This window comes from Tursiops truncatus, chromosome 2 (assembly GCF_011762595.2).
Source record: "Tursiops truncatus isolate mTurTru1 chromosome 2, mTurTru1.mat.Y, whole genome shotgun sequence".
NCBI classification, from domain to species: Eukaryota; Metazoa; Chordata; class Mammalia; order Artiodactyla; family Delphinidae; genus Tursiops; species Tursiops truncatus.
Window position 1 is genome coordinate 84,800,651 of NC_047035.1, and position 27,349 is coordinate 84,827,999.

The following is a 27,349-nucleotide window of genomic DNA, read 5'->3' on the forward strand; positions in this document are numbered from 1 at the left end:
CATTCGGGGGAGCCCCGCCTTCAGCCCTGCATGGCCCAAGGCTGGCCGGTCCTCCCAGCAAGCCAGAACCAGCCCCCAGCTCTCCCCCCACGGCCCCCGCTCCGCTGCCCTGTGACTACCTGATCTGGAGCCATGTGGCCCCTGTGTCTCTGCAGTGTGGCCCACCCCATCCCAGGCCCTCCTGAGCCACACGTCCTACTCTGCTCAGTCAGCCCCAGCCAGGCACCCCTAGCCCCCCAGGCCACCCCCGAACATCAGCATTGCTTGTGGGTACACACCGAGCACCCCACCTTGACCACGCCCAGGATCCCCCAAACCCATTACCTTCTCGTCCTGGGCAGTCGGCACCTTCTGGAATGTCTCATGCTTGCGAATCAACTGCTCCACCTGTTCCACGGAGCTCCCCAGGGCACTGGTTCTCCGGAAGACCTGGCTCAGCCCACGGAAAAGTCAAAGGGGCCATCAGGGACTGTCCAGCCAGCCCCCCACCCCCATTTGCAGCCGTCTGGGTCAAGGCAGTGCACAGCCTCTGGGCTCCACATCGGGGAAAGGGCCAGAGCCCCAGGAAGCAAGAGAGCAGGTCGGGGAGAGGGCAGAGGGGAGAAGAGGGTGTGCTAGGAGCCTATGGGGTGAGGGCACCTGCCTCCCGGGCTGTGAGGGTCTCGTCCAGGCGGCCACGCTTTCTGAGGAAGAGCTGCTCCCGGTGCATGGCCTGCAGCCTCTCCTGTTTCTGCTCCCAGGACTGGAACACCTGCTGCTGCTTGTCCTGCAGGACTTGCAGCCCTTCCTGGACCTGGGCATGAGCGTGTGGAGAGCCTGCACTCCGGAGAGCCGCATGGACCAGATGGAAGCGGGTCCCAAGGGCAGCCTCTGAGGAGAGGCCGGCATGGCGCAGTGGGGTAGGGGTACAGTGATTGGGCACAGGCTCAGGCGGGGTAGGCTGGGGGGGCACCAGGAAAGGGGGGCCCACCTCCGTGATGGATGTCCCTGCAGCCAAAAGTGCCTGCTGGCCCACTGGGGCAGCCTGCTGGTGCAGCTCCTCCTGGGCCTCCAGCACTGCCCGAAGCTACTGGTGAGCGCTGAGCTTCAGCAGGCCACTGCCGGGATCCTGGGAGATCTCCTCCACCTGCAGCTGCTGTCACACACAGGCGCCCAGGAGATGCAGTCCCACACCTGGATCCCAAGGAGACGGAGGGAGGGAGTTGGGTGAGGGCTGGGCGGGGCGGCAGAGAACCAGCCTCGGAGGCACAACCGCCGCCTGCCTGGATCCACTCACACACTGAAGCGGCCCCGAGCTGTCACAGCTCAGAGCCCAGGTGAGGTCCACGAGGCCTGCGGTCACCTCGCTGCTCCGCTGTTGTCCAACCCCATCCCCCCAGGGCTACTAAACTTCCACAGGCGCCAGACCAGCCTCCTCCTTGCCCTGCCCGTGACTTCTCTCCACCCTAGGCTTCCCCTTGCCCCTCTTGCTTAGAAGTTCTTCTCCTTCCTTCCATCCCTTCCAAGCTCACGTGTTCATCAAGGGCCAAGGCCTTCTTTGCCTTGTGAAGCCTTCCCTGCCCCCCTGACATCTCACTGCGTGCCTTGTCCTCTGAATCTCCAGTTTAATACTTACAAACGCTCTTCTGTTATTTGTGTACAAACACATGTTAAAGCTGGAGCGGCCTTGGATCCATGTCCCTACACCTCATTGCACAGATGAAGAAGGGTAAATTGCACATCGTGTGTGAGGTAGTTTTGTAACCTCCAGACGCTCACACACAGGGGGTAACAAGCTAGGGGTAAGTGCCTTGCTTGAGCCCACACTGCTAGAAAGTGGCAGAGTTGGGTCTCTAAACTCAAGCCTTTTTGCTGTGTCATAGTTTGGGTCTCCCTGTCTATGAGGCATTGGGATAAGGGGACTCCTAGGACACCCATAGCCAGGGCCCACTGTCCCAATCTGACTCTCTGGGGTATTAGGCTCATCCCCCCCAGCTAGATAGGCTCCCTGACGGCAGTGATTCCATTTTTCACAGGCTCTATATCACCTTCTCTCCCCACTCACAGCTCCTAGCAGAGAGCTAAACACAGATGTTGAAAAGATGCCGGCTGATCCAGAGGTCACCGTCTAGGACATGCAGATCTCCAGTTCTGGGCTTTCCTGGGCTGTTTCTCCTCCTGAGCTCTGGCTGGGACCCCTGCCTCCTAACTGCACTGTCACTCACCTGGGCTGGTGTTGACCCAAACCTGAGGAGTCTCCGCTGCATCCCCTGCGCTCAGCCCTCTGCCTGGCCAGACGGACACCTGCACATGCCCAGTGCTCTTCCTCCTCGTGTCCCCACTCGTCTTCCCTCCAGGGTTGGAGGGTCTCATTAGTGCATGCACACTCATGGTACAACACACACACGCACACAGAGCCCGGGGAGGGAAGAGCCCTCACCGCTGCATGGAAGCGGGCCAGGAGCCATGCCCGCTCCAGCTGGGCCCGGCGTTGCTCCACGTGCAGCTTCAGGGCCTCCCAAGCCTGCACCAGGGCCCGCTGCCTCTGCTGCACCGCTTGGGCCTGAGGCCTGGGCCCCAGCTTCTGCACCGTTCCTCCAGTCTCCAGCAGCTCCTGCAGCTGGGGGCAGGGTAGTGATAGGGAGAAAAGGGTCACGTCCTCCTAGAGGCTGAAGGACCTGCCTATGCCACGGCTCCCTCCTGGGGTCCTGCCCTCCATACACAATGGGCCTGACCGGTGGCCCGAGAGCGGGGAAAAGCTAGAGAGAAGATGGGCAGGCCTGCGGGGGAGAGGCAGCCAGACCTGGGCTCACCTGCCGCTCAGTGCCCACGAGTTCACGCTCCAGCCCCTCGTGTCTCCTCAGCTGGGCCCCCAGCCCACACAGGTCCCAGGCCACACCACATGGGGAGGCTGTGGCTTTCTCCCAAGGAAAGGAGATGGCCAAGGGGATCAGGACTGGAGGGTGGGGCGCTGATCCACTTCTAGAAAGAAGCCCCTTCCTCCTCCTGGGCTCACACCTGGACCTGGGTGAGGGCTTCCAACAGATCTCTGTGAACTTTGAGGGTGATCTCAGCGTCTCGGAGCAGGCAGCCGTGGGCCTGGGTCAGCGCCCACAGCTCCAACCAGGCAGCCCTGCGCACAGGCATGCGGGAGATGGGCAGCAGATCAGCGATTCACCTAGCACCTCGTTCCGCCCCCTTTGCTAGGCTGGTCAGCTCTCCTGCTCTCTGGGCTGCACCCAGGACTGGCCCAAATCTCCCCTCCTGAACCCCCTCTCCTGTCTGGCCCTGGCCCTGGAGCCTCTCTCTCTAGCTTTGCTTTGAATTCAGTCTTTTGCTGTTGTCACGCTCAGCACTTAACTGATTCCTGTGCTCTTTGATGCTCCTTACATCTTGTGCCTTCGAGTCTCAATAAGTCAATCAGATTCTAATCGTTCCTCTCCATTCCTCATTTACTCGGTAAACTCTCCCTGAGCTCCTAAGGCTGGCTCAGGCTCCGTGCTAGGGGTTATGAACGAGGATGACCTTGCCTCAAAGCTCACAGGTTGGGGGAGGATCCAAACCAGCCAGTGGGCAGCTAGGCAGTGTTCCCACAGCCCCTCCTCCAAGTCCCGGGAGCCAGAGGTTTGGAAAAGTGTCCCTGGGGGTCTGGGCAGGACTCTCTGACCTGCACCCGTGGCGGGCTCGGCTTCCCTGGAAGCATCCCCCTTTCCCGACACCTCAGGTGCAGACAGAGCCAGCGTGGCCCCGGGACCACGTGCCCTTTCACAATCCAGGACCTGCCTGCCCAGCACCCTCCCCCAAACCCATGCCCTGGGTCCGCTGGGCACTCACTGCAGATCCTGCTGCATCTGACGGGCCTTGAGGGGCGGCGCTGTGCCCACATTCTAGCAGGCTCTCTGCCAGCTGCTGGCGGGTTGCCACCTGTTGGCCCCCCATCTCTACTTGGTGCTGAAACTTTGCAAACTTGGTGCAGAAGCGCTGAGGGGAGAGGGGAGTAGGTGACAGAGTGGCCCCTAGCTGGCGAGACAGCAAGCAGCCTGGGGAGTGAGGCACCTCAGTGACATCTGGACCGTGGGGGGTTGGATGGCCGCAGGGCCTGCCCACTCTACCCAGAGGGCCTGTCCTCAGCCAGGGCTCATGACCCAGGGCCCCCTTCTCCACACAGCCCGGCCAGCCCCCTGCCCACAGCGTTCTGCCTTGGGGCTTCCTCCCTACCCCTGGCCTCTTCTCACCAGAACGTCCTCCTCCCCAAGGCTCTCTCCTCCCCTGACTGCCTGCTTCTGGCTGGCCAGCCAGCCCTGCAGGTCCTCGGCCTCCCTCATGAACTCGTGCATCTTCAGGGTCCCCTCCAGCTCCCGGTCCCCGTGGGGATAGCCCGTGGTTCCCCAGAAGTTAGCTGCCCACCCCCCTGGGGACAGCTGGCCCAGCCAAAGCAGGTGACCTGAAGGAGGAGGTTATTCATGGTCTCTGCCCAAGCCTGAGGCTCTGGATTCAGGGAGGAGTAAACATAAGAAGGCCAGGAGAGGGCAGGTGAGGGTGTGGATGTGGGGAAGAGATGGGGAGCTAGGAGCTGGGGGTCCAAGTTCCTGCCCACTGGGCCCTCACTGAGGAATTTACAGAAAGAGGGGAGCAACACACAGCAAGGAACCATCTGCCATCTCTGTGGGCCTGGGGTCACGGGCTCCTTCCAACTCGGGGTTATGGTATGGACACAGCCAACCATGGCTAGACCCCCTAAACCTGGGGAGGGGTACAGCACCCCTCACCGTGTGGCTGCCAACTCCTGCAGTGCCCGCAGCCCCTCCCGGAGCCTCTCCTGCACCACGCCCAGCTGCATAGGGGCCTCGGGGCCAGTGAGGGTTTGGGCTCTCCGGTCAAGCTCCTCCATGGAGCTCCAAGAAGAGCCAGTTCCTGTTGCAGGGCCCGTCAGCACGCAAAGCTCAGACTGGGTGACTCACTCATCTATTCTCTACCCAGGGGGAGGAGAAGAAGCAAGAAGAGACGGCAGAGAAATCCTGAGGCCACAGGAGTGTGGACCACTACAGAGATGAAAGAAGGGGGATGGGCTCTTCGAAGGGGTGGTGCCTGAAGAAGGGGTGGGGAACTGGGGGTGAGCAGGGGGCCCTGCAGGATTTGGGTGGGGCTGGGGAAGGGGCTGGACAGTCTTCAGGAAGAAAGAGCAGGGCTCTGTGCCTCCGAGAAGCAGGATGTGCACTTTGGGCGTGTGACAGACCCCTTCCTCGTGGTCCATCATCACCCCAGTCCAGACCATGTAGGGGATACTCAGGACACCTTACCTAGTGCTTCTTGATGAGCCTGACCGTGGCTGTCTTGTCCCCGCCACAGTCCTGACTGCTCACCAGAGGCCACTTCTCCTCCACCCAGTCCTCCAGCTCTGATATGTCCAGGAAATACTATCAAGAATGGTGCCAACTCATCTTGACGATCTCAGATGCGACCCTCCATCACCCCTTGGGGACATCACGCCACTGCTCTCCAGCAGGCAGCAAAAAGAGGCTTCTTTGCCCATGGGGACCCAGCAGCTCCGGGCCCAGAGTTCTCACCACTGACCCAGCTCCCTGAGAGTTCCAGGTCCCGCCCACAGACCTCACTCGCAGAGGCTGCCCGACTTTGGCTACTTCCCCTGACCCCATGCCCTCTGCATCCTACCACGCCTCACAGGCCTACTCCAGCTCCGCCCAGCGGCCTTCCAGCTTCTGGCACTGCTCCACGATGTGCTGGGCCTGGGGGCACCCTGAGGCTGCAAGGCTGCAGCCGGAACCCAGCACCCTTCGCACCTGTCCCTGGTGGGCTTTCACCTCTGCGCGGAGCTCCTGCCACAGAACAGCATGAGGGGCTGTCAAATCTGGGCTTCCCTTAGCCATGGGGTGCCTAGAACAGAGCCGTGGATGCGGCTCCAGGGCTCAGTCATGGCAAAACTTGCTGGCAGAGAAAGGCTGGGGGCAATTAGGCACCGCTGAGTAGCGGTGGAGGGCGTCTAGGGTCTGGGAATGGGACATCAGGGATCCTGGGAGAAAATGAGGACCATACCTCGTGCTTGCGGAGAAGACTGTGGGCGACATTCAAGTATTTCTCGGAGCCAGCGCTGGGTGCAGGCATGTGTTCTGCCACCCAAGTGAGCTCCATGTCGCTCAGGTGGTGGAACTGGTACAGCTCAACGGAGGCCTGCAGCTGCAGTCGCCGGGCGGCCAGACATCCCTGAAGGGACTCGAACCTGGGTGGAGGGAGCAGATGGGGGATGCTGGGGACAGGTGAGGGGTAACGCTCAGTCCTTTTCTTGGCCCAGCCAGGGACCTATGAAGAAAGAGACTGGGGCTGGGGAAGCCTCATCTGATGATGGGGAGGCAGCTAGAGAGGGCCCAGACCCCAGCTGAGACAGGCTGGGACCTGGGACCCTTCGCTGCAGTGCTGGCACCTGGACAAACGTCTCCTTGCGCAACGGAATACAAAGAAACTATAAGGGACTAAAAATAACTGTGTACATTTGCAGTTGGGGCAAATTCTGGACAGAAGATATAAAAAGACAAAAAAAGCCCAACTGCCACTTCTGAAGAGCCAAAACGAGGGCAAAAACAGGGTGTCGGGACAGAAGTAGGGTACTGCTCATGTCCTTTGCACTTACCACCACTAGAGGGGTGGGCAAAACACCTAAGCCACGCCCCCAGCCCGATGCCTGGACACACCCCTACCTTCACCCCATATAAGGAACAAGCTCTACCGAGTGAGCAGGCAAACAAGGGAATTGCTGTTTGTTCTCGCTTCCCCCTGATGCAGCAGGGGCCCCAATAAAGCCTTGCCTGAGTTTCTCATCTGGCCTCTAGTCAATTTCTATTGACGGGAATGACTCTACTCATCAGGGAAGGAGGCTTGGACAACCTCAGGGCCTGTAGGTGCCACCCTGCTGGGCTCCCTGGGTGAAACCACCCTCAGGTTCACATGGTGGCAATTACACACAATGGAGTGGAGACGGCGCGAGCAGGCGAGTACCTCTGGAGGTACTTTTGGGTCTCCTCCACGATGGTCTGGGTATTGACCACCTGGTGGGCCTGGGGAACGAGGGCAGCCATCTTGCCGGCCAGCGCCTGGCTCTCGGCCTCCAGCTGACTGTGCTGTCTCTGCAGCCCCCAGCTTGAGCCCAGGTCCTGCCCCATTTCTGCACTCTGCAGGGGCCCCTCTATCTGCTCCACCTTCTCCTTGGCTTCCTGGGGAGGGACGCCGGGCGCTGCATTAGGTTCTCCACATACAGGCTGGCAAGTGGCCCTTCTTGGGCTCTAAGGCTGCAGTGCTAGTAGCCCACCAAATTCACCAACGGCCTTTTGGGGACCTCTCCCACTCCCAACCCGCACCTTCTCCCAGAGCCTCACGAACAGCCCCATCCCCTCACACTTCTTCCTCTCCGGGGGACTCAAGTTGTGCTGAGCATGCATGGGTACACAGGAGGCAATCCTGGATCGGCCAGTGGTGCGTAAAGCCAGGGTCAACGGGCCAGGCCTAGGCCAAAGGCTGCAGGACTTCCCAGGGCCGCTCCAGAGTCAGCAGAACACCCCGACTCCTCCCCTCTCCTTCCCGTCCTGGCCGTTCTCAGCCCAGCCCAGCTTCGGTCTCCCTCCTGTGTCCTGCCCCTCTCTTCAGCCAACCTGCAGCAGCCCCAGGAGCTGGTCCTGCTGCCGAGCCCGCCAGAGCTGCTTCCCATGCTCTGCCATTTGGCGGTTCAACTCTTCCCACTTGCTGCTCAGGCCCTGAAGCCCGGCCTGCACGTCCTCCTGGGCACGGGGTCTGCGGCTCAACAGCTCTCTCCCAACCTGCGGTAGACACAAAGGCCTGGGGCGTCTTGTTGAGCTGCTGGTACCAGGAGGGGCCGTGGCGGGCTGGGCCCGGGGGGCAGCAGTGGTGGTGGCTGGCTGCGAGCTGCATGCCACACGCCACAAGGGCTCGAGCTGTTTGCGTAGCCCTAAATCTGCAGGCAGAGGTGGGAAGGCTTTCCTCTGATGCCTGCGAACAGTGTGGGATAAGCAGGCACCAGATGGCTGGTGGGAGGGCTGCATTCAGGCAGCGGCGGCAGGCTGCCTCTTAGACCCGAGGGGAAGGGGTGACAGAAGCGTCCTGGGCTAGTTTGGGTGCCAAGACCAGGGGGTGCCTGATGAGTGAGGGGGGAAACTGGGGGATCCTAATTCCATGGAGACTGAGGTTGATTCTTCCTTCAGTGACTGTGCTCCACGCAAAAGTGCTGTGCAGCGGAAACGAGAAGCTGAGCAGGCCCTGCACCCTCTGTCCAGTGTCCTGCACCTGCTGCAGGCCCTCCACGTGCCCCTGGGTGGCCACCAGCTCACGCTCAGCTGTTTTGTGCCACCTGAGTTTCTGCAGGATGTTGCCAGGCTCTTGGGATGGCTCGTCCGCCAGCATCCGCCACTTCTCCTCCATCCACAGCATCACCTCTGCCACGTCCTGCTTCCATTCCTACCCAGGAACCAGGGGAGAGTGGGTATCACAGAGTGGGGGTGAGGGCTAGTATTTTCCTCTAGGGAAAGGGGTCTTAGGGTGCCCCGAGGGGAAGAGCAGGATGCAGAGCCAATCCCGGGGTGCAGGAGAGGTGGGACCTGGGGTTACCGCTCCCAAGAATGGACAGGGAAACCAAGATGGGAAGAAAGATGTCTCAGGGAAAACAGCAGAAAGAGGCCTGGAGAATCAGGGTCTGGCTTCACGGTGCCCTGTGCCCAGATAGGAGAAGCATCTGGCCGGGTCCCCACTGCTCCAGCCGCATCAGATCATGGACGGTCCTCTGTCTCCAAACAGGCTTAAGCTCCGGGAGGCCTGTGAACTAGCCCGGCTCTGAGCCCCCATCGTGGGCAGAACAAATATCTGACAGAGTCAAGATCTGCAGCTGGAGCGCATGGTCCGTGCAAGAGCCTGGAGTGTGGCCAGAGGCCATCAGGACAGAGAGCAGCCGGCTGAGGGAGGGTGAGGGGGTTATTCAAGAGGCCAAGGCTTTGGGCCCAGCCCTGCCTTTGAGCAGTTGGCCTGAGCCTCAGTTTTCCTCATCTGGAAAAATCAGAGCCATAATGCCTATCTCACAAGGGATGCTTGGAGGTCAATGACATAACAAGTGGGAGAGTGCTTTGTAAACTAGAGTGTTCCAAATAGCACACAGCTGTTAGTCCAGCAGTGGACTCTTAAGCATCCCTCCCAGGGAGGCCTCATGTACCTGTGCCGGCCCCTCCCCTGGAGCTGGAGGGAAGCCGGCAGCTGCCGTCCTGGAGATGCAGAGACTGGGGTCATGCCGGGAGGATGGGGGTCAGCACCACCTCACCCACCGCTGACCCAGTGGCCTCCCGCCCAGCCTGGCTTCTAAGCTCCTACTTCCTGGGGTAGGAGCATCCCAGCTGCACACCCCGAGCTCCATACCGCAAGGCTGTCCAGCTGTAGGAAGGTCTCATGGTTGGCACAGGTGGCAGTGAAAACATCCACTTCTCGACCAGACCTCTGCAACTTCAACCCCTCCTGCAGCCGCTGCTGTCTTTGCTCCCAGGAGGCCTTCAACTTCCTGCCTTGCTGGCCCAGGAGCCTCGGGGTACTGGCCGCCCCTCGGGAGTCCGGGGAGTCCAAGGCTGCCATGGGCTGGCCCTGAGCCTCCAGCTGCTGCAGCCTGTCCAGGACGACAGGCAGAGGGTGAAACCCCGTCCGCTCCCCTTGGCAACCTTCCTCCCCTTTCACCTCCACGGCTCATTCATCTTGGAGCTCTGATGTAAGGGTAACCAGAAGGGGTCTGAGGCTGGTGAGCCCAGGGGTTCGCTTGTCCTGTGGGACAGCTGTGCCCTGGGCCACTAGTGAGACACTGAATGTAACAAGCCCAGCCCAGTTCGTGGGACTCATTAGTTCCCGTGCTCCCTGCATGTCACACCTTTGCTCCAGCTGGCCATGCTGATGACAGTGCCCAGGCAAGTGGATGTGCTGGGGCAGCACACCCAGAAAAATCACTCAGACTGACTACATGCCTGACTGGGGCCACCGCAAGCCTGGGTGGAGCTTGGAGCGATTAGAAAAGGCACCCACCCCTCTCTGCCAGGTTCACCCCCAGGCTCACAGCTTGGGAACAGGCGACACCTTTGTGTGAATTAGGAAAAGGCTCCACTTCTCTGAGCTTATGCAGCCCAGAAGCGGGTAGCGGAGTCTAGTGAGCAGAGGATGGGCTGCATTTCAGTGCCCACTTGGCCACTCGTCAGGCTCCTTCACGTGGGCACAGCCTGCAGACTGTACCCACCCCTGTAGGAGGAGAGGAGGCATCACCATACTAAGGAGGTGGGTGTCTTATTCCCAGGGGGTAGGGGGCTGAGCCATTTCACTCCAGGGGTCCGTGGGGTCTGCGTTACCCAGAATAGGTGGGGAGGCTTGACCACCCTGACAGAGCAATCTACCAGGCTCACCTGCATGGGATATGGCCAGGCCTGGATAGAATGTTCCAGGAAGCTCAGACTCTGCCCTAGGTCCCTCCCAAAAGTAAGCAAGATGCCTGACCAGTCCTTGGTTACACCCCCTCTTTTTAAACCTGCCTGAAGCACCACTCCCCTGGGTGACTGGCCACTTCCTGCCTCTCCCTTTCTGGTATCCCGTCCCCACTGGCCGTGGCCAGCCTGAAGGGCGTCCCACCCGCCCCCCTGTCCTGACCTCTCCTGCTGCAGGTGAATCTCCTCCAGCAGGTCTTGGTGCTCCGCCAGAAGCTGCTGGGCTGAGGCCACGTCCACCACCTCCTCTTCCTCGCTGTGCAGCTGAGCCCGGATACCGCCTGCCTGCAGCAGACACCGGCTCCCCTGCAGGAAGCCCTGGTGGGGCTGCGCCTTGGCCTGGACCCAGGCCCGTCAGGTCACTTGCTCCTGCACTCGCTCCAGCAGCCCCTACGGCGTCTCCACCTGTCCCTGCAGGGACTGGCTCTCTGTGGGGCCCAGCTCCTCGACCCTGTGAGACAGGGCCCACTGCCTAGTCTGGGCCCTGCCCTGGGCCCAGTGCCTGGGCCTGTGCTCCCCAGGGCCAGTGGTGGCGACTCTAAACTGGCCCCTCACCCACCACCTAGAGGCAGCAAGCACGTGTGGCTCTCCATTTCACCATGAGCATGTTCTCATACTGTTCCCCAACCTGTGCCCTGCCCTTCAGACAGCACATCCTGCCCGTCCTCCCCGCCTCAATTTCTGTCCTCTTCCCCATTCCAGAACCCTGCTCAGGCCTTCACGGTGCCGAACCCAGGCCATACTCGCTGGCTGCCCTTTGCCTCTCTCCCGCGCCAGCATCTTCTGCTGGCTCACTTGCAGGACGCGGTGGCTGTCCTCTAAGTGCCCCGGCTCTGGGGTTTCTAGCTGGAGTATCATGTCTTGCAGCTGGACCCATGTGGTTCCACACTCCTGCAGAAAACTGCACACATGTGTGGTGCATGCCAGCTGTGTTTCCTTCTCTTTCTTCAGGGCCTCCAGCTGCTCCCACCTGGGCAGAGGGAGCAGGGCTGTCTCAGGGATGTCACGTCACAGGGACACCAGCCCGTCCATCCTGGGGTCTTGGCCAGAGGCTCTCATGACAGAAGCTGCCAGGCTGGCTGCCCCCACACCCTCTCCTCTCTGCTTCTGACATGTCCAGTCTTTCTTCCTGGTATCTTGGGGGTCAGGTGAGCAGGCACTCAGGCCTGGGCACTGCATCCAGGCTGCCCCCGTCACCTTGTACTCCCTCCTCATGCTCACTTCTAGCTCAGTTCCTCCTGCTGTCGCTGGATTTTGGGGAAATCTCCAGGACATCTCTGCTTCAGCTGTTCAGCGGAGCTGCTAACCTCAGCCCAGAGGCCTCTTCCCACAGCCAGGGCAGTGAGGAATTTCTGGGGGAAAGAGATTCCAGGCCTTGAGGGGACTCTTCTCTTCCCACACTTCCCTTAGGAATGACCTCAGATAAGGGCTGCTACAGAGATGTTTGAGCTGCATCCCTCTGGTAGGACAGGGATCTGTGTCCTTAAAGGGCTGGGAGGGCCCTTTAAAAATTCAAGACCAGGCATCCAAATTGGACAGGAAGAAGTAAAATGGTCACTATTTGCAGATGACATGATTTTACATATAGAAAATGCTAAAGACTCCACCAAAAAACTCTTAGAACTAATAAATGAATTCAGTAAAGTAGTATACAAAATCAACGTACAGAAATTTGTTGACTTTCTATACACTAATAATGAACTATCAGAAAGAAAAATCAAAACAGTCCCATTTACAATTACAACAAAAGGAATAAAATACCTAGGAATAAATTTAACCAAGGAGGCAAAAGATTTGTACACTGAAAACTATAAGACATTGATGAAAAAAATTGAAGAAGACACAAATAAATGGAAAGATATTTTGTGTTCATAGATTGGAAGACTAAAATTTGTATGGAACTACAAAAGTTCTCAAATAGCCAAAGCAATCTTGAGAAAGAGCAAAGCTGGAGGTATCACGTACCTTGATTTCAAACTATATTACAAAGGCATAGTAATCAAAACAGTATGGTACTGGCATAAAGACAGACACATAGCTCAATGGGGCAGATAGAGAGCCCAGAAATAAACCCATGCATACATGGTCAATTAATTTATGACAAAGGAGCCAAGACTATACAATGGCAAAAGACAGTCCCTTCATAAATGGTGTTGGGAAAATTGGACAGCCACCTGCAAAAGAATGAAACTGGAACATTATCTTACACTACACACAAAAATTAACACAAAATGGATTAAAGTCTTGAATGTAAGACCTGAAATCGTAAAACTCCTAGAAGAAAACATAGTGGCATAAGCTCCATGACATCAGTCAGATGATGATTTTTTGGATTTGACACCAAAAGCAAAGCAACAAAAGCAAAATAAACAAGTGGTACCACATCAAACTAAAAAGCTTCTGCCTAGCAAAGGGAACCATCAACAAAATGAAAAGGCAACCTATGGAATGGGAGAAAATATTTGAGAATCATATATCTGGTAAGGGGTTAATATCCAAAATATAAAAAGAACTCACACAACTCAATTGCAAAAAAAAAATAATAATAATATAATTTAAAACTGGGCAGAGGCTCTGAATAGACATTTTTCCAAAGAAGACATACAGATGGCCAAGAGCTACATGAAAAGATGCTCAATATCACCATCATAAGGGAAATGCAAATGAAACCCACAATGAGATATCACCTCATACCTGTGAGAATAGCTATTATCAAAAAGACAAGAAATAACAAGTGTTGGCGAGGATGTGGAGAAAAGGGAACACTTGTGCACTGTTGGTGTGAATGTAAATTGGTGCAACCACTATGAAAAATAGTATGGAGGTTCCTCAAAAAAATAAAAATAGAACTATCGTATGATCCAGCAATTCCACTTCTGGGTATTTATCTGAAGAAAATGAAAATACTAACTCAAAAATAAATATGCACCCCTATCTTCATTGCAGCATTATTTATAATAGCCAAGATTATGGAAACAATCTAAGTGTCCATCAGTGGATGAATGAACAAAGAAAATGTGATACACACACACATGCGTGTGCGCACATGTGTGCGCGCTTGCACTGGAATACTATTAAGCCATAAAAAAAGAATGAAATCTTGCCATTCAGGACAATATGGATGGACCTTGACAGCATTATGCTAAGTGAAATAAGTCACCTGGAGAAAGACAAATACCATATGATCTTACTTATATGTGGGATCTAAAGAAAAAAACAACAGGCTCAGAGATTCAGAGAACACATTGGTGGTTGCCAAAGGGGAGGAGTAACGAATGGGTGAAACGGGTGAAGGGAGTCGAAAGGTACAAACTTCCAGTTATAAAATAAAAAGTCATGGGGATGTAATGTACAGCATGGCAACTATAGTTAATAATACTATATTGCATATTTGAAAGTTGCTAAGAGAATAAGTCTTAAAAGTCCTCATCCCTAGAAAAATAATTCTGTAACTATGTACGTATGGTGATGGTTGTTACCTAGATTTACTGTTGTGGGCATTTTGCAATAATATACAAACATCTAATTATTACGTTGTACACCTGAACTAATACAGTGTTGTATGCCAATTATACCTCAATTTAAAAACATTCAAGGCCAGCTCCCTCCCTCCCTCCTCCCAGACAGGACCACAGCTAACGAGGAGCACTGAGAGTGGATAAGGGGGAGGCAGAAGCATGGTGAGGAGGGAGCAGGGCAGGAATGAAGAGGGGCGGCAGGGCCAAGCAGCTAAGAACCCCCCACCGGCTCCAAGGGGACTGTACCTCACACTTGAGCTGCATGACCTCCAAGTTGTGGCCTGGGGCTGCAGTGTTCGGAACAGCACTGTCTGGTTTGCCAGCCAGGACTGCAGCTCCCCACAGGAGCCATAGAAGCCAAACAGGGCCACCACCTCCTCCAGCCGGGCCCTGCGGTGCTGAGGAGAGGCCGGCCCAGAGGCTGGGGTGAGGGTCAGTGCCCGCCACGGGGCGCTCAGAGCAGGTCCCCCATCACCTCCCAACCAGCAGAGCCCAGGGCCAGGGCCACAAACGGTCCCTGTCCCACAGCTGGGCTCTGTGCCCTCTGTCAGAGGTGGCACAGAGTAGAGGGCCCCGGCAGAATGTGTGCTTTTGCTCCTGTCCTACTCATGTCCTTTGGCTCTTAGGTACAATCCACGCTTCTCCCATGGGACCTGACCCCACTCCCGGCCCCCTCCTCTCCGGGCTCTCCTCTAGCCGCTCCTGGGCCTCACTGCTGTGCTCCAGGTACCCTGGCCCTCGTTCCTGCCTTTGCACAGGTCCTGCCTAGAACACTCCTCCCTGCCATCTCCCCCTGCCCTCCCCCTGGCTCACCTGCTCTCAGCTTCTCATTGTTCAAGTCTCTGCCTAAATGTCCTTCCCTCAGCGATGCCTTCCCTGACTCCCCGTCCTGACCTGGGCTCCCCTCTCACGCTCCCATCACACCCACGTCTGTCTAATGACTTGTTTCACATCTTCTCTGCCATGACATAAACTCCCCAAGGTCAGGGAGCAAGTCCAGTCACTGCTCTGTCCCTGGGCTCACGGCTCAGGGTCTAGCCCCGAGTGGGTGCTCCATGAACGTTTCTTGAACAAGGGGCGTTACCTCTGCCAGGGTCCGCAGGCCCTCACAGTCCTGGCTCAAGTGGTCCTGTGTCTGGAGGATGGTGTTGGGGTCAAAGGCAGGGTCAGGCTCATCTGGGAGGGCCATCTTCTGGGTGCCCCAGGGGCCAGAGTAGCAGGAAACCTCACGTGGGGCCGCTAGGTTTCTTGGGCCTTTTTTCGGAGAGCTCAGGGCAGACACCACCTGTGCGGACAGGACAGAGGGCAGCATGTCCGGAGGGGGCTCCCCGCAAGCAGCAGAAGGCTAGGCTGGGTGGGGCCAGTGGTTGTACCTGGGATTCTTGTTCCATGATGTGGCTGATGGGCACCTGGCCGGGCAGCACCCCCAGTCCTTCAGCTCCCAGGTGTCGGGGCTCGTCTGGCGCAGGGGCTGCAGGGTCTCTCCCGGGAGCTGGGTGAAGTGCGTCCCTGTGGGAGCACAGGTTCTGAGGGCTATCCTGGTCCTGCTCCTCTTCTTGACCCAGCAGCTGGCCAGTGGGGATGGGCGGGGGATTATTTATTACTCAGCCCTGTGCCAGGAGCCCTGGGGGCGAGAAGAGGATGAAGGTCAGAGCTTCCTGTTCAGGGCCTTACGATCTTCTCAGGCTTGTAAGCCCACAGACCTAGAGCTGATGGGACACCTCCCGGGACTGTGCACGGATAAGCAGAATGTGCATTGCGTGAAATAAATACTATGGGTGTCCACGGTGGGGAAATGGCCAGAACAGTCTGGGGCTGTTGGGAAAGAGTTCATGGACAAGGTGGGCCTCAGTGGGTCTGGCTGGGGGAGTAGGCTTTGCAGAGGGGGAGGCAGAGTGGCTCTGGTGGTAGGAGATGGGGCAGAGAGGGGTGGGGAAAGCACAGGCTGGCCCTCCCGATGGGGGTGGATGAGCATCTGGTCTCTGTCCCTCTGGCCCTGGGCAAGGGTAAGACACAGCAGTGGCAGCCAGGCTGAAGAAAAGGAATAGGCACAGAGAAAGCCTGGAAAGGGGAAGAAAACAAAAGAAGACTCAGAATTTCGAGCAGCTTCACATCTTTCTTTCTGCTGAGCCCAAAATGGCCTCTCTTAACTCCCTCCCTTCGGTCTTCAGATGCCCCTGAGAGCCACACAGAATAAATTTATGATGCTCTATTAAGGTTCCTACATGGGGTCTTGGTCTTATACCTCTGCAGATGAAGCTCATCTGGACCAGAGGGCAGGGGTACTGGCTGCCCGGCAGTGCTAAAATTTGGGTCCCATCCTGAGGTCTCCCAGTCGCATCTCCATCAACTCTGCTCCAGCCTTCAGGGGGCTCCTTCTGTATGGAGGAGGGAAGGCTCTGCTTAGCTGCCAAAGTGGTTCCCCACCCCCAGGAGAGGGGGCATTTCTCTATCAACCACCCCCATTGGGCAAAGCAAGGGTCTGGAAATGCCAGAGACTAGGACTAACCTCTCTGTCAATGCCAGGGCTGGCTGGGCAGTAGAGGACACAAAAGAAGGATAAGGCACCTTGCATTCATTCATTTAAACAATTAGCTCAGACTGGAGAAGGAGGCCACACAGAACAGGAGAGAGGCAATACCAAAAGCAGTGTGTGTTAATATAACTAAGTGCTGGAGTTAAACATCATAGCCACACAGGGAAGGATGGGGTAGAAACAGCCCTGCACCCGGAGTTGGGAGGCCTCTCCAGCAGCTGTGAGGGCAGTAATTTGGCCTCTGTGAACCTTGGTTACCTCATCTGTAGAGGTAACCAGACAACTGCTAACACACCGTGGATCTATTTTCAAAAATTGTTAATTATGTGGTCCAGGGAATAAATGCAAAGGAAAAGAGATAGCTCGACCTTGGCTAAATTAGAACCATAGACTTTTCAGACCTGATTAGTCTGGTCCTGGTGGTCAGGACCAGAACCCCAGTCAGCTACCGAGTATTCCACGAGGCCCCCTCCTAAGATATGAGGACCTGAGCTGCAGCTCTGCAGGTGCATGGGACATGGCTGGGCAGAGAGAGGGCATCTGGGAAATGGAGCTTCCTTGGGATGAGGGTAGAGGGACCAAATGTGAGTACAGGGTTTGAGGGCTGTGATTTACGCATCCTGAGCTACATGTATGGCTTCTTGAAAGACAATTGCAAGCTCTCATAGGGTGGACCAAACTGCCCACCAGGTAGGTATCTGTTTCTTTTAAAACTGGAGGCTCGATGAACTGAGGGAGGGGGTTCAGAAAGCAGTCTGGTGTAGTGATTAGGCCACCCCAAACCTAAAAAGGCCAAGTCAGGAGAGAGCAAAATAGGACTGAAGGGTCACCTTAGGTCTGGCGGTGAAAGGGACGCTCCTGGAGGAAACTGATCAGTGCCTGGGAACTGGCGGGCGAAGTGAGCAACACCAAACTACACTTCGATGGCCTCCAACCGTGAGCAGACAGGACTCCACTAACTGTGGGCGGGTCCGCAGGGGAGACGATCTGAGGAGGGGTGGGCACCTCCAAGCCCAGGGGAAGGCCAGGTCAGGGGCCACAAATGCCCTCCCATTTCCACCTTCTGTGTGACCATGGGAGAGCGGGCACAGCACGCGCATTTGGTGTCGGAGGCCCGTGGGTCTGGGTCCCTGCCCGGTCGGTCCCCGCGTACCAGGAGCGACGATGCCCCCGGGCTGCGGCCGGCGCGGGCTCGTCCAATCGCCGCAGCTCGGCCCCAAAGACGCGCACTGCCGCGCTCGAGCCGCAGGTGGCGCCACAGCAGGGCCTCAGCAGCCGCCTGGTCCTTCCCAAAGGACATGCTCTCCGGCGCTGACCGCCGCTCCCGGAGCCACAAGGCTGCCTCCGCCACGTCGGCGAAGTACTGAGGAGGGCAGGCTGGGCACGGGCCGACCCCACACTCCCCACCCGCCGCCCAGCTACCTGCTGGACGAGCAGGGCCGCCTGCAGCCGCGCGCCCCGCCCCGCCGCCCGGGCCCAGAGCCTCTGCCATGCGCCCTGCACCGCCGCGGCCCGTTCCCGGGGATCCGCCGCGATCGGGGCCTGCGTGCGCCCAGGTCGCGTCCTCTCCAAACGAGATCAGTGCACACGGCCTGGTGGCGGGGGGAGCTCGGCTTCTAGGGCCTGGCAGACAGCAGAGCAGGGAGCTGGGTGAGGGGAAGGGCGGGAAGGCAGGGAGAGGGGAACCGGCAGGGCGCAGGGTAGTGGGCACCTTGTGTTGCTGCAGGGCCGCAGCGATCTGGCTGAGATCCGGGCCCAGGGCCGCATCCTCCACCAGCTGTCCCCGCTCCCTCAACCAGGCTTCCTCCTCCTCACAGTTGTGCAGGAGCTCTGCCCGCTGCAGGGTCTGCACCAGCAAGGCCCGCCTGAGGGACAGCAAGGGCCACAGAGGGGCTCGGGGAGTGACGGGGCTTGGGGAGGGGGTTCCCCAGCAGACTCAGACACTCCCCCTTAGACAGGAGTTTTCCTTTTCCTGGATGACTGAACAGAGGAGACAGAGGCCTTGGGGATGAGGGTCAGTGTAGAAGAAGTTGCCAGGCAGCACTGTTTTAAGCTGGGCAGGGGGTAATTTGGGTTACAGAAAAGTTCTGGAGAGGGTAGGGGAGTTCGGGTGAGCTCTTACCGGGACCTGGCAAGAGACACCAGGCTCTGGTGGAGCTGGGCCAGCACCCTGGCCTTGGCCTGCAGCACTTCCACACTAGTGCCTAGGGAAGAATCCAGCTCCATTGTCTGGTGGGCAGGATGGCTCACGTGGGCACCATGGGCCAAGATCTGGGCCTCCAGCAGGTCATGTCCCTGAAGCAGCTCCACTACCTCTGCCAGCTGCTGCCCACAGGCCGTGGAGCTGGCCAGCACCTGGCCAGGGACAGATGAGTGGTCATTAAAGTCCCAGAGTGCTGGGTCCCCGTGAACGCCAGGGCTGGCGCATCCTGCTGTGTTTCCCAGGGATCTGCTGGTCCAGGGCCCACCTGCAGCTGGTTGAGCTTCTTGGAGGCAGTCTACTTCCTGCAGCAGGCTCAGCACAGCCTGCATGCCTGCCCTCTGCTTCCTCTGCCCTTGCAGCCGCGGAAGGAGCCGCTCCCAGCACTGAGTGATTTCCAACTGCCTGGGGGATGTGAGAATAAGGGTGGTACCCACTGGGCTGGGGTAGGGAAGCTACCTTGGGGTCCACAGTTGCGGGGTGGGGACTGGCTGTCCTGGAGGAGCTTGAGTACCGTGGCTGGAGCTGTGAGCATCCATCCAGTTGGGGCAGTATCTCCACCTTTTAGACACAGGCAGAGAAGCTGGAAGGAGGGCTTCACGGACCCTGAAGCCTTCTTTCCAGTCCTCATCTCAGGTGATAGCAACGCCGTCCTTCCAGGTGCCCTGGCCAAAACCTTGATAACTCACTTTCTCACACCCCACATCTGATCTGTGTGCAGATCCCGCTGGATTCAAAATATATGCAGGATCCCACCAATTTCTCATCACCTTCACTGCTTCTCTGGTCTGGATTATTATTATCTCCTTCTGACTTGGCCCTTTCAGTCTATTCCTGACATGGCATCCAGAGTTATCATTGTAAAACGAAAGTTAGATTGTGTCACTCCTCTGCTCAAGCCCTGTCACAACTGCTTATCTTCTGCTGAGTACAGATCAAGTCTTTACTGGGTCCTGCAGGGCCCAGCAGGATCTCTGCCACCACCTCTCGCCTCCATACCTCCCTGACCTCAACTACAACTTGTTCACTTGGCCAACACTGGCTTCTGTGCTGTTTTTCAAATATGCCACGCGTGTGCCACCTTGGGACACTGCACTAGTAGAGTCTGTCCTCATATCTGTGTGGCTTCTCACTTCTTGCTGGTCTTTGCTCAACAGTAAACCTCCTCTGACCACCCAATGTAATTCCCTCCCCCCACCTGGCACCTCATATTCCCCTATTCTGCTTTATTATTTTTTTAAATCACTATCTCACATACTACATCTTTTTTCTGTTTTCCTTAGTAGTATGTAAGCTCTATGGAGGGAGGGATTTTTGTCTGTCCTCTTCACTGCTAAATCTCTAACACCTAGAATAGTACTTGGGACATAGTAGATACTCAATAAATGTTTAGTGAATGAATTAATAAGAGGCTATCTAGAAAGAACAGTGCTTTACCAAAAGGGATCAATTACGGATGGTGGAATTTCAGACATCAGTGGGAGCTAGATCTTTTTATTTTTATTTATTTAGGCCACACCTTGTGGCTGGTAGGATCTCAGTTCCCTGACCAGGGATCGAACTTGGGCCCTGGCAGTGAAAGCGCTGACTCTTAACGAATGGATTGCCAGGGAATTCCCAGGAGTTAGATCTTTTTAAAGGGAGCCCCAAACCCATAAATCATCCCTGCCTCTGTGTCCAGGAATGGGCTGTGTAAAGACAGGGGCATGGTAGGAAGGCCCTAGCCTATTTTGAAGACCGTTCACGTGTCTGGGGCTCACCTGCAGGCCACCTCTGCCCAGCCATGGTAGTGCTCCTGCTGGAGGACGTCTGCAATCTCGGCCAGGGCCTGGAAGCACCCCTCCTGGGGCAGGAAGCCGGCCTCCAGCATGCGCAGCCTCTGGGTGGCCGCTTCCACTGTGGCCGGGCTGGCTGGCGGGGCTGCAGCCCGGTCCAGCACCTGCTCTGTGTCTGTTAGAAAGCTCTCCTGGAGGGCTGCCTTACGCTGGAAGCGCCGGCCCAGGGTTTCCAACCTCTCTAGTTGCAGGAACCTCTGCTGTAGGGCCTGGCTCCACGAGGCCTCTGCCTGCTCCAGGCCTGCCCAGCTCTGGGACAGCTCTGCAGGGCCCAGGTCCTCGTGCGGCAGGAAGTGCCTGCGATTCTGGGCTCGGAGTGCCATCTGCAACCGGAAGAGCAGGGCCTCCGTGGCCCCTCGCTGCTGCAGCCTTGGTGGCTTCTCCTGGGTGCGGAAGGAGGCAAAGGCCACCAGCAGCTGGCGCATGCCTGGCAGGGTGTCTGGGAAATCCCGGGCCTCCAGCTGCACCGGCTTCTCCGTGATCCACCACAGGAGATCGGCCACCAGCTGCTCACACTGGGTCTGCAGCGCCTCTGTCTCCTGGAGCTGAAGCAGGATCTGGCTGAGGGCATGGGAAAGGGTCAGGGCGGCACCCGGGGGCAGGCCCTGGAATCCAGGCTCTGGAGGCCCTCCCCTTTGGGTGCTGAGTGCCAGCCAGGCTTGCCCAGGTAGGCAGTAGCTCCTGCCCTCAGCTGAGGACACACTAAAGTGGGGTTCCTCCCAGACCCCAGAGAAGCGGGTCTGCCGCCATTCTACACTCAGACCTGGGAGTGTGGGACCCCGTCCTGCCTTCCTCTACCTTATTTTACTCCATTTGGCCTCAACTCGGGTGGGGGGGGGCTGTTCTTTTTCTGAGCCTTCCTTTTCTTCCCTGAGGCCGCCACACCCCTAAAGCAGCTCAGAGCCCTTGGCCTGGATCAGCTCCCCCATGCCCAGCTGAGACACCAACCCTGAGAACAGGCTTCCCAAGCCTCAGCCTCTGCCATCGTGCCCAGAGGGTAAGAGAGCCCCCAGAAACATGGACTCAGCCCAGCGGAGCTGCGCTGCGCTCGGCCTTGCAGAGTCCAGCTCTCTGCCATCATGCCCAGAGGGTAAGAGAGCCCCCAGAAACAGGGACTCAGCCCAGCGGAGCTGCGCTGCGCTCGTCCTTGCGGAGTCCAGCTCTCGGAGCCTTTTAATCCCATTAGGAGCTTAGCAACCTAAGAGCGGAGGGGGAGGGGGAGGGGCAGGAAGGGGCATCACCCACCTGGCTTTCCTGTGTGCCACGCACTGTGCTTATGCTCCCTTGCACACTCATAGCAGCCTTCTATTACCCAGAATTATCTATTGCCCAGGAATCATCATCTCCATTTTACAGATGGAGTGCAGTAAAGTTAGGTGACACAGCCAAGGCCACACAGCGAGGAAGGGGTAGTGACAGCCTTCAAACTCGGGTGTGTCTGACTCCGGAGCCCACGTTCACCCCACCTCTCCTCGATGCCACCTTCCCTTTGTTACCAACCTTCGCGAGTCTCTTCTGGACAGTCTGCCCCTGGTGCAGGTGGGAGAAGTGGTGGTAGAAGGAGACGTGAGTCATGATGGAACGCTCATCGGGCTGTAGGGCCACCACGTCCTCGGGGTCCAGCAGCTGAGCGATGCCCAGCTCCTGCTCAGCCACACGGAAAGCACAGCGGAGGTGGTGCAGTGGGCGGTCGGGACGCAGGGAGCCGTAGTGAAGCAGATCTGGCCTGTGCAGAGAGCAGGCAGGGCTCTTTACCAGAGTCAGTGACTTGGCTTTAAGTGGACTTGTTAAAAAGGCAAACCAGCTCCTATTGGTCATTCATACCTTGCAGTGCATTAGTTTCCCCCTGATGATTATCTGAGACCCCGGCTGAAGTAATAGGGCTGGGAGAGGGGAGAATTAATTTTGCTCAGGGGTCAGGCTCCTGGGTAGGGGAGGAAGCTCCAAAAGGTCAGGTGCTTGCCAGGGAGAGGACAGGGGCACAGAGAATGGAGGAGGGCAGGGTCAAAGGCAAACCTGGCCAATTCCATGGAAGGGGGTAGGGGTATCACAGACCGGGGCCTCAGCTGTTATCTGTCTTTATCTCTGTGCCCAGCGCAGGGGCCAGAGGGACATGGGAGAATGGGTGGGTTGAGGACCCAAGTCCTGGAGCAGTTGGCTCAGTGGGTAGAGGCCTCCCAGAAGGAAGCCAAGGGCTGCCTCAGGCCAGGCCAGGGTCCAGAGGCACTGGGGCCCCTCCCTCATGCACAGCTGTGGGCGTGGATGAGGGCACTGAAGCCGAGCCCATCACTCCAGCTGTGGGAGAAGTCAGTGATGTTGGCGTTGGCGTAGCCGGCCGTCTTCCGCTGGCACCAGAGCAGCAGAGCCTCCTTGGCAGACAGCAGGGCTGTGCTGGCCCCAAACTCCTCCTGGAAGGACAGGACAGCGGGTCACCATGCAGGGACAGGTGGGGTGGGGCAGCAGAGCCCGCAGGCCGTGGGAGAGGCAGGCTGGGCACACTGTGATCCTGCTCTCCCACCCGGAGCATCTGACTGTACTCGCTTTCACTCGTGCTGGGGAGGGAATGGGGGTGCGAGAGAAAGATTGTCCTTACAAAGAAGCGGAGTGCTTGAAACCTGTCACCTCTGAGCAGCTGGCTTTGAGTCGCAACTGGGACAAGAGCAGCAGTAAGTCCCGTTTCTCCAGCCTTTCTGATGGGCCAGGCACTGTGCTAACCTACCCTGGGCTGCACAGAATTGAGTCTGGGCTTCATTAGACCGGCTCCTGGTCAACACGGGTTTTCTGCCAACCAGCCACTGGCCTGCACACGTGGCTCTCCACCCAGCACAGCCTCAGAGGTAGGCGCTATTAGTATTTACATTCTAAGGATGGCATATGAGGTGCAGTGAGAGAGGTCAGGAAGTTGCCCTGGGTTCCCCACTGATAGGGAAGGGTCTCTCTTGACCCAGAAACATCTGACAGAGCCCATCTCTGACATGGGGAGCCCACCTGTCTGCCCCCACAATGCCTCATGCGACGGCTTCTTCAGACTGGGAAATGACCATCTATAACTGGTTTCAGTCTCCTGGATACTTTCCTTTGTTCTGCTACTCTCGGCTTCCACCTGCCCCCACTCCCGTCCGCATCCCTCTTCCACTCGGTGCTCCTTTCCCTTCTCCTTCCTGGCTCCACTTCTTTCCCTGCCTTCCATTCCTCGTCCCTGTCCTGCCCTCAGTGGTCCTCCCCTTCCATCCACTCCCTCCCTCGCCCCTCACACCGCAGAGTCCCCATCTCCTTTCCCCTTGACTCTTCCTCTCCTTTTCTCCCCTCTACCAACCCCTGTTTATAAACTCAGAATGTTAAAGCACAGCAGGCTGCATTTCCTGCCCTGCCCTTTGGGGCCCGGAGCTTGGGTAGGAAGGACAAGTGAGCAGCAGCGCGGGGGAGGGGAGGAGGAAAGAGCTTCAGGGCCTGGAGCTGGGCTCTGCCACAGCCAGGCCAGGTCCAGATATCCTGAGTGGCTGGGCTAGGCTAGCAGACACGAACCGGGAGAGATTCTGGGGGGAGCATGTGCGTGTGTGAGGTCAGCCTGGTGCCAGACATGTCTGAGTTTTGCAGGGAGCAGAGCCCGAGCTGGCGGCGGACCAGAGAGCCAGTTGGCTGGTTGGTGGCCAGTCAGGGGATGATGCGGACTTGCTGCTCCTAAGGGAAAGGGTGGCAGGGGCACCTGGAACTGGCCTTGGGGGCGGGGCAGGGGAGTGTGGCTTCCTGGAAGGGCTTGAGCTCAGTTAGAAATTCATCCGTCCATTCATTCGCCACATACATGCTAGGCTCTGGGGATGTAGGCAGGCAAGGCCCTGCTCTCCTGGGGCTCACAGTTCCCTCATGAGTGTAAAGGACCCTCCTGGATTTGAGCCGAATCTCTGGCTTCTTTTCATTAGGATTTCGTTCTCCAGGTGTGCTTTCCTAACCTACTAGAATCAAGTTTTAGATGGGGTTTTAGAAACTATGAAAATTGACAAATATGAGGGCTTTATGTGTTTACTCTTTCTGATCCAGCTGTGGGAAAACAAGAGGGAGAATGGAGGAAGATGGGGGACCATCTCTTTGGTTTTCAGGATCCTGGGGATTCGGAAACCTCCAGGGCTGGGGCTCCCTCTATATGTTTAATTTCCCCCAACAATACATTAAGGGGTAATGAAAGTTACAGGATTTCAATGCCCTGTAACAAATCGGGGGTGAAAGATGGGTGGTGGGCAGGTACCTTGACCCCCTCACTAGTGAATGACTCGTCCCAGATCAGGCTTGAAGCCTGGGAATCTAGTTCTCACTTCAGCATATCACAGTCTCCTTGACATTCTGACATCCTTGCCCGTGGTTGATGAGTGAATAGTAGTTGTGTGGATGCCAAGGATCCGTTGTGGGGATCCTAACAGTTGGGTGCAACTGCTCTGTCCCCAGGGCCCTGAGGTGAGGCCAGGGCTGGGCACTGGGGGCTGAGACGTACCCTGTCCAGGCAGATGTGGGCAATCTGGAAACACAGAATGATGACCCAGATGAGTCCCAGGATGAGCATCTGGTCTCCATCCACGATGTTCTCTGGCTCCATGAGGGGTACTGGCACCTGTGGGCAAAGTTGACCGGGCTCAGCTGCAAAGCCCATATACCAGAGAAGACTCATAGCAACCAAGTGTCCAGGGGGCTGGCTGCTGGACGGGAGGGTTCTGGAGTCTGTCCTGCCGTAGGAGATCCCCAGGGGAGAGGAAGGCAGGCACAAGGCCAGGCAAGTAAAGCGTTTCTAAGTGGTTGGGGCTTTGGTCCCAAGCCCCCTTAGGGAAAGCCCCAACATGGTGAACTGGGCTGGACCACAGGAGCAGGAGGACTCCCCATGCATGGGCTACAGGCAAACCCGGGCCAGGATCAGCGGTGCAGCTACGGAGGTTGAAATGAAGAGTCGTAAAAGTCAATGTATGAGCTCAATAGACAGCATCGACTGTCTGCCTCCACCTCCCAGGGCATCTGGGGATCTCCAGTGAGTGCCTGGGTCCCTGGCTCACATTTGAATCTCAGCCTTCTTCATCAGTGTTCCATCTCCTGTTAAACATTCAGATTCCCAAGCTCCACCCAATGAGACTCTCTTGGACCAGGGCCCAGGAATTTGTATTTGGACAAACACCTCGGTGGTTCTTACGTGCACTAATGTTGAGAACCTGCTGACCTAGATTTTGCCACTTGGACAGGAAGGGTTGAATCAAGGAGAGAAAGGAACAGAATAAACATGAAAGTCGCATGTGGCTTGGGCCCCTTCACCCTCTGGCTCCATCCTCCTCTTCCGGACCCCATGGCTCTAAGACCCATGGGATTCTTGCAGTTCCCTGAGATTCTAAGCTCAGGCCTTGGGGCTTTTGTACTGGCTATCCCTGCTGTCTGAAAATATTATTCCCCAAGGGAGTCCCATGGCTATTTCCTTCTCTTGCTTTAAGTCTTTACTCAAACGCTACTCTCTCATTGAGGCCTACCCTGGCCACCTTTTAAAAAATCTTCCCGATTTTGTGCTTAGCGACGTCGTGGTAGGGGTATGAAGGCCTCGGAAATCAGCAAATGCTACAAACCAGGGATTTCATCTGCCTCCTTCCCCTCAACTCCCCAGCCCAGATAGCTGATTGTTAAACATTTACCAGCATATTGCTGATCTGGGTTCAAATAAACTGTCTCCCCTGAAACTGTAGGGCCCCTATGCTCAGGTCTGGGCTTTGTGACATGCACTACCCAGCACAGGGCAAGGGCTCCAGAAATGAGTGCACCCCACATTCTGCTACTTATTAGCTGTGTGCTGGGGGCCGAAGTTTGACCATAGCTGCCTCATATATATGGTGGAGACAAGGCTGTCACCTTCATAGGTTACGTATCAGTGACATGCTGTGTCTCTAAGCTTGAGGGGAGCTGCATAGCCTCTGACAAGGGCTGTGGGGCTTGCACCTCCCCAGGTTCCCAAGAGGAGGTGGCTGGCTCTCAGGCCATTGTCCCTGGGACCAAGCAGGGCCTGGCACTGTGTGGCCGGCAGCTTTCTGCTCTTCTGTGCACCCAGGGACCGCAGTGCTCCTGTCTGTTGCTTTGGCTTCTCACCTTCCTGGCCTCCCTTCAGCAGGCCAGGCTCGCAGGGGGGCTGGCTGTGACCTCCATTCCAGGACTTAGGCTCAGCCCAGCCAGTCCCACCTGTGACTTCTTAGCCTCCGGGGGCAGCCACCTCGTGCTTTAGTACCTGAGGCCAGGAGCCCTTGGGCCTCCCAATTCCTGCTTCTCAATATAAATGACCCCTGCACAGCCCCCTGACACTGGCCGTGAGGGTCCCTCTGTGTCCCTGGAGCTCCTGTCTCCTTTTAGAGACTATTTCTTTGGCCTGTCCCTTTCTCTCAGGGTCCCTCCTGTTTGCTTAGGTCCCTCCCTGCTGTCTGGTCCAGCTTCTCCAAGGTAGCCCTGCATCTCCTCCCTCCACTGCCTGGCTCAGTGTCCGAGGCTCTTCCCCTGTGTCTGACCTTCCCTCACCCCTAGGGCCCCCTATCCAGGATCTGCTGGCCAGTTGACTGTGGGTCTGCCTAGTAAATAATTTCCTTATTTATGAAAAAAGAAGGCTAAGAGTGCACTGAATCTTTCAGCTTAGACTCCACAATCTCTCATTACATTCAATGTCATATTCCATTTCTACCCACTGGGGACGATGGCTGTTCCACTTCAGCCAGTGGGTGTTCTCTAAACTGGGAGAACTGTGCAAGGAAGGG

General features: G+C 57.1%; 1 protein-coding gene across 1 annotated transcript in view; it reads right to left on the reverse strand.

The window, feature by feature from the left end:
• SPTBN5 (spectrin beta, non-erythrocytic 5) overlaps window positions 1–27,349 on the reverse strand; it is a 46,888-nt gene that overhangs the window by 15,373 nt on the left and 4,166 nt on the right. The window contains 38 exon segments of the mRNA XM_073799900.1: window positions 325–429; window positions 644–793; window positions 971–1,135; window positions 2,420–2,599; window positions 2,793–2,900; window positions 2,998–3,112; window positions 3,814–3,839; window positions 3,841–3,960; window positions 4,215–4,345; window positions 4,750–4,881; window positions 4,884–4,921; window positions 5,275–5,396; window positions 5,670–5,816; window positions 6,034–6,217; window positions 6,991–7,205; window positions 7,641–7,805; window positions 8,290–8,460; window positions 9,406–9,646; window positions 10,666–10,953; window positions 11,230–11,472; window positions 11,724–11,854; window positions 14,267–14,298; window positions 14,301–14,418; window positions 15,105–15,305; window positions 15,394–15,623; window positions 17,597–17,789; window positions 17,791–17,919; window positions 17,979–18,085; window positions 18,088–18,160; window positions 18,162–18,179; window positions 18,268–18,421; window positions 18,679–18,911; window positions 19,025–19,052; window positions 19,054–19,161; window positions 20,517–21,148; window positions 22,092–22,323; window positions 22,848–22,999; window positions 25,078–25,194. Of these exon segments, the coding sequence (XP_073656001.1) occupies window positions 325–429; window positions 644–793; window positions 971–1,135; window positions 2,420–2,599; window positions 2,793–2,900; window positions 2,998–3,112; window positions 3,814–3,839; window positions 3,841–3,960; window positions 4,215–4,345; window positions 4,750–4,881; window positions 4,884–4,921; window positions 5,275–5,396; window positions 5,670–5,816; window positions 6,034–6,217; window positions 6,991–7,205; window positions 7,641–7,805; window positions 8,290–8,460; window positions 9,406–9,646; window positions 10,666–10,953; window positions 11,230–11,472; window positions 11,724–11,854; window positions 14,267–14,298; window positions 14,301–14,418; window positions 15,105–15,305; window positions 15,394–15,623; window positions 17,597–17,789; window positions 17,791–17,919; window positions 17,979–18,085; window positions 18,088–18,160; window positions 18,162–18,179; window positions 18,268–18,421; window positions 18,679–18,911; window positions 19,025–19,052; window positions 19,054–19,161; window positions 20,517–21,148; window positions 22,092–22,323; window positions 22,848–22,999; window positions 25,078–25,194 (5,934 nt within the window).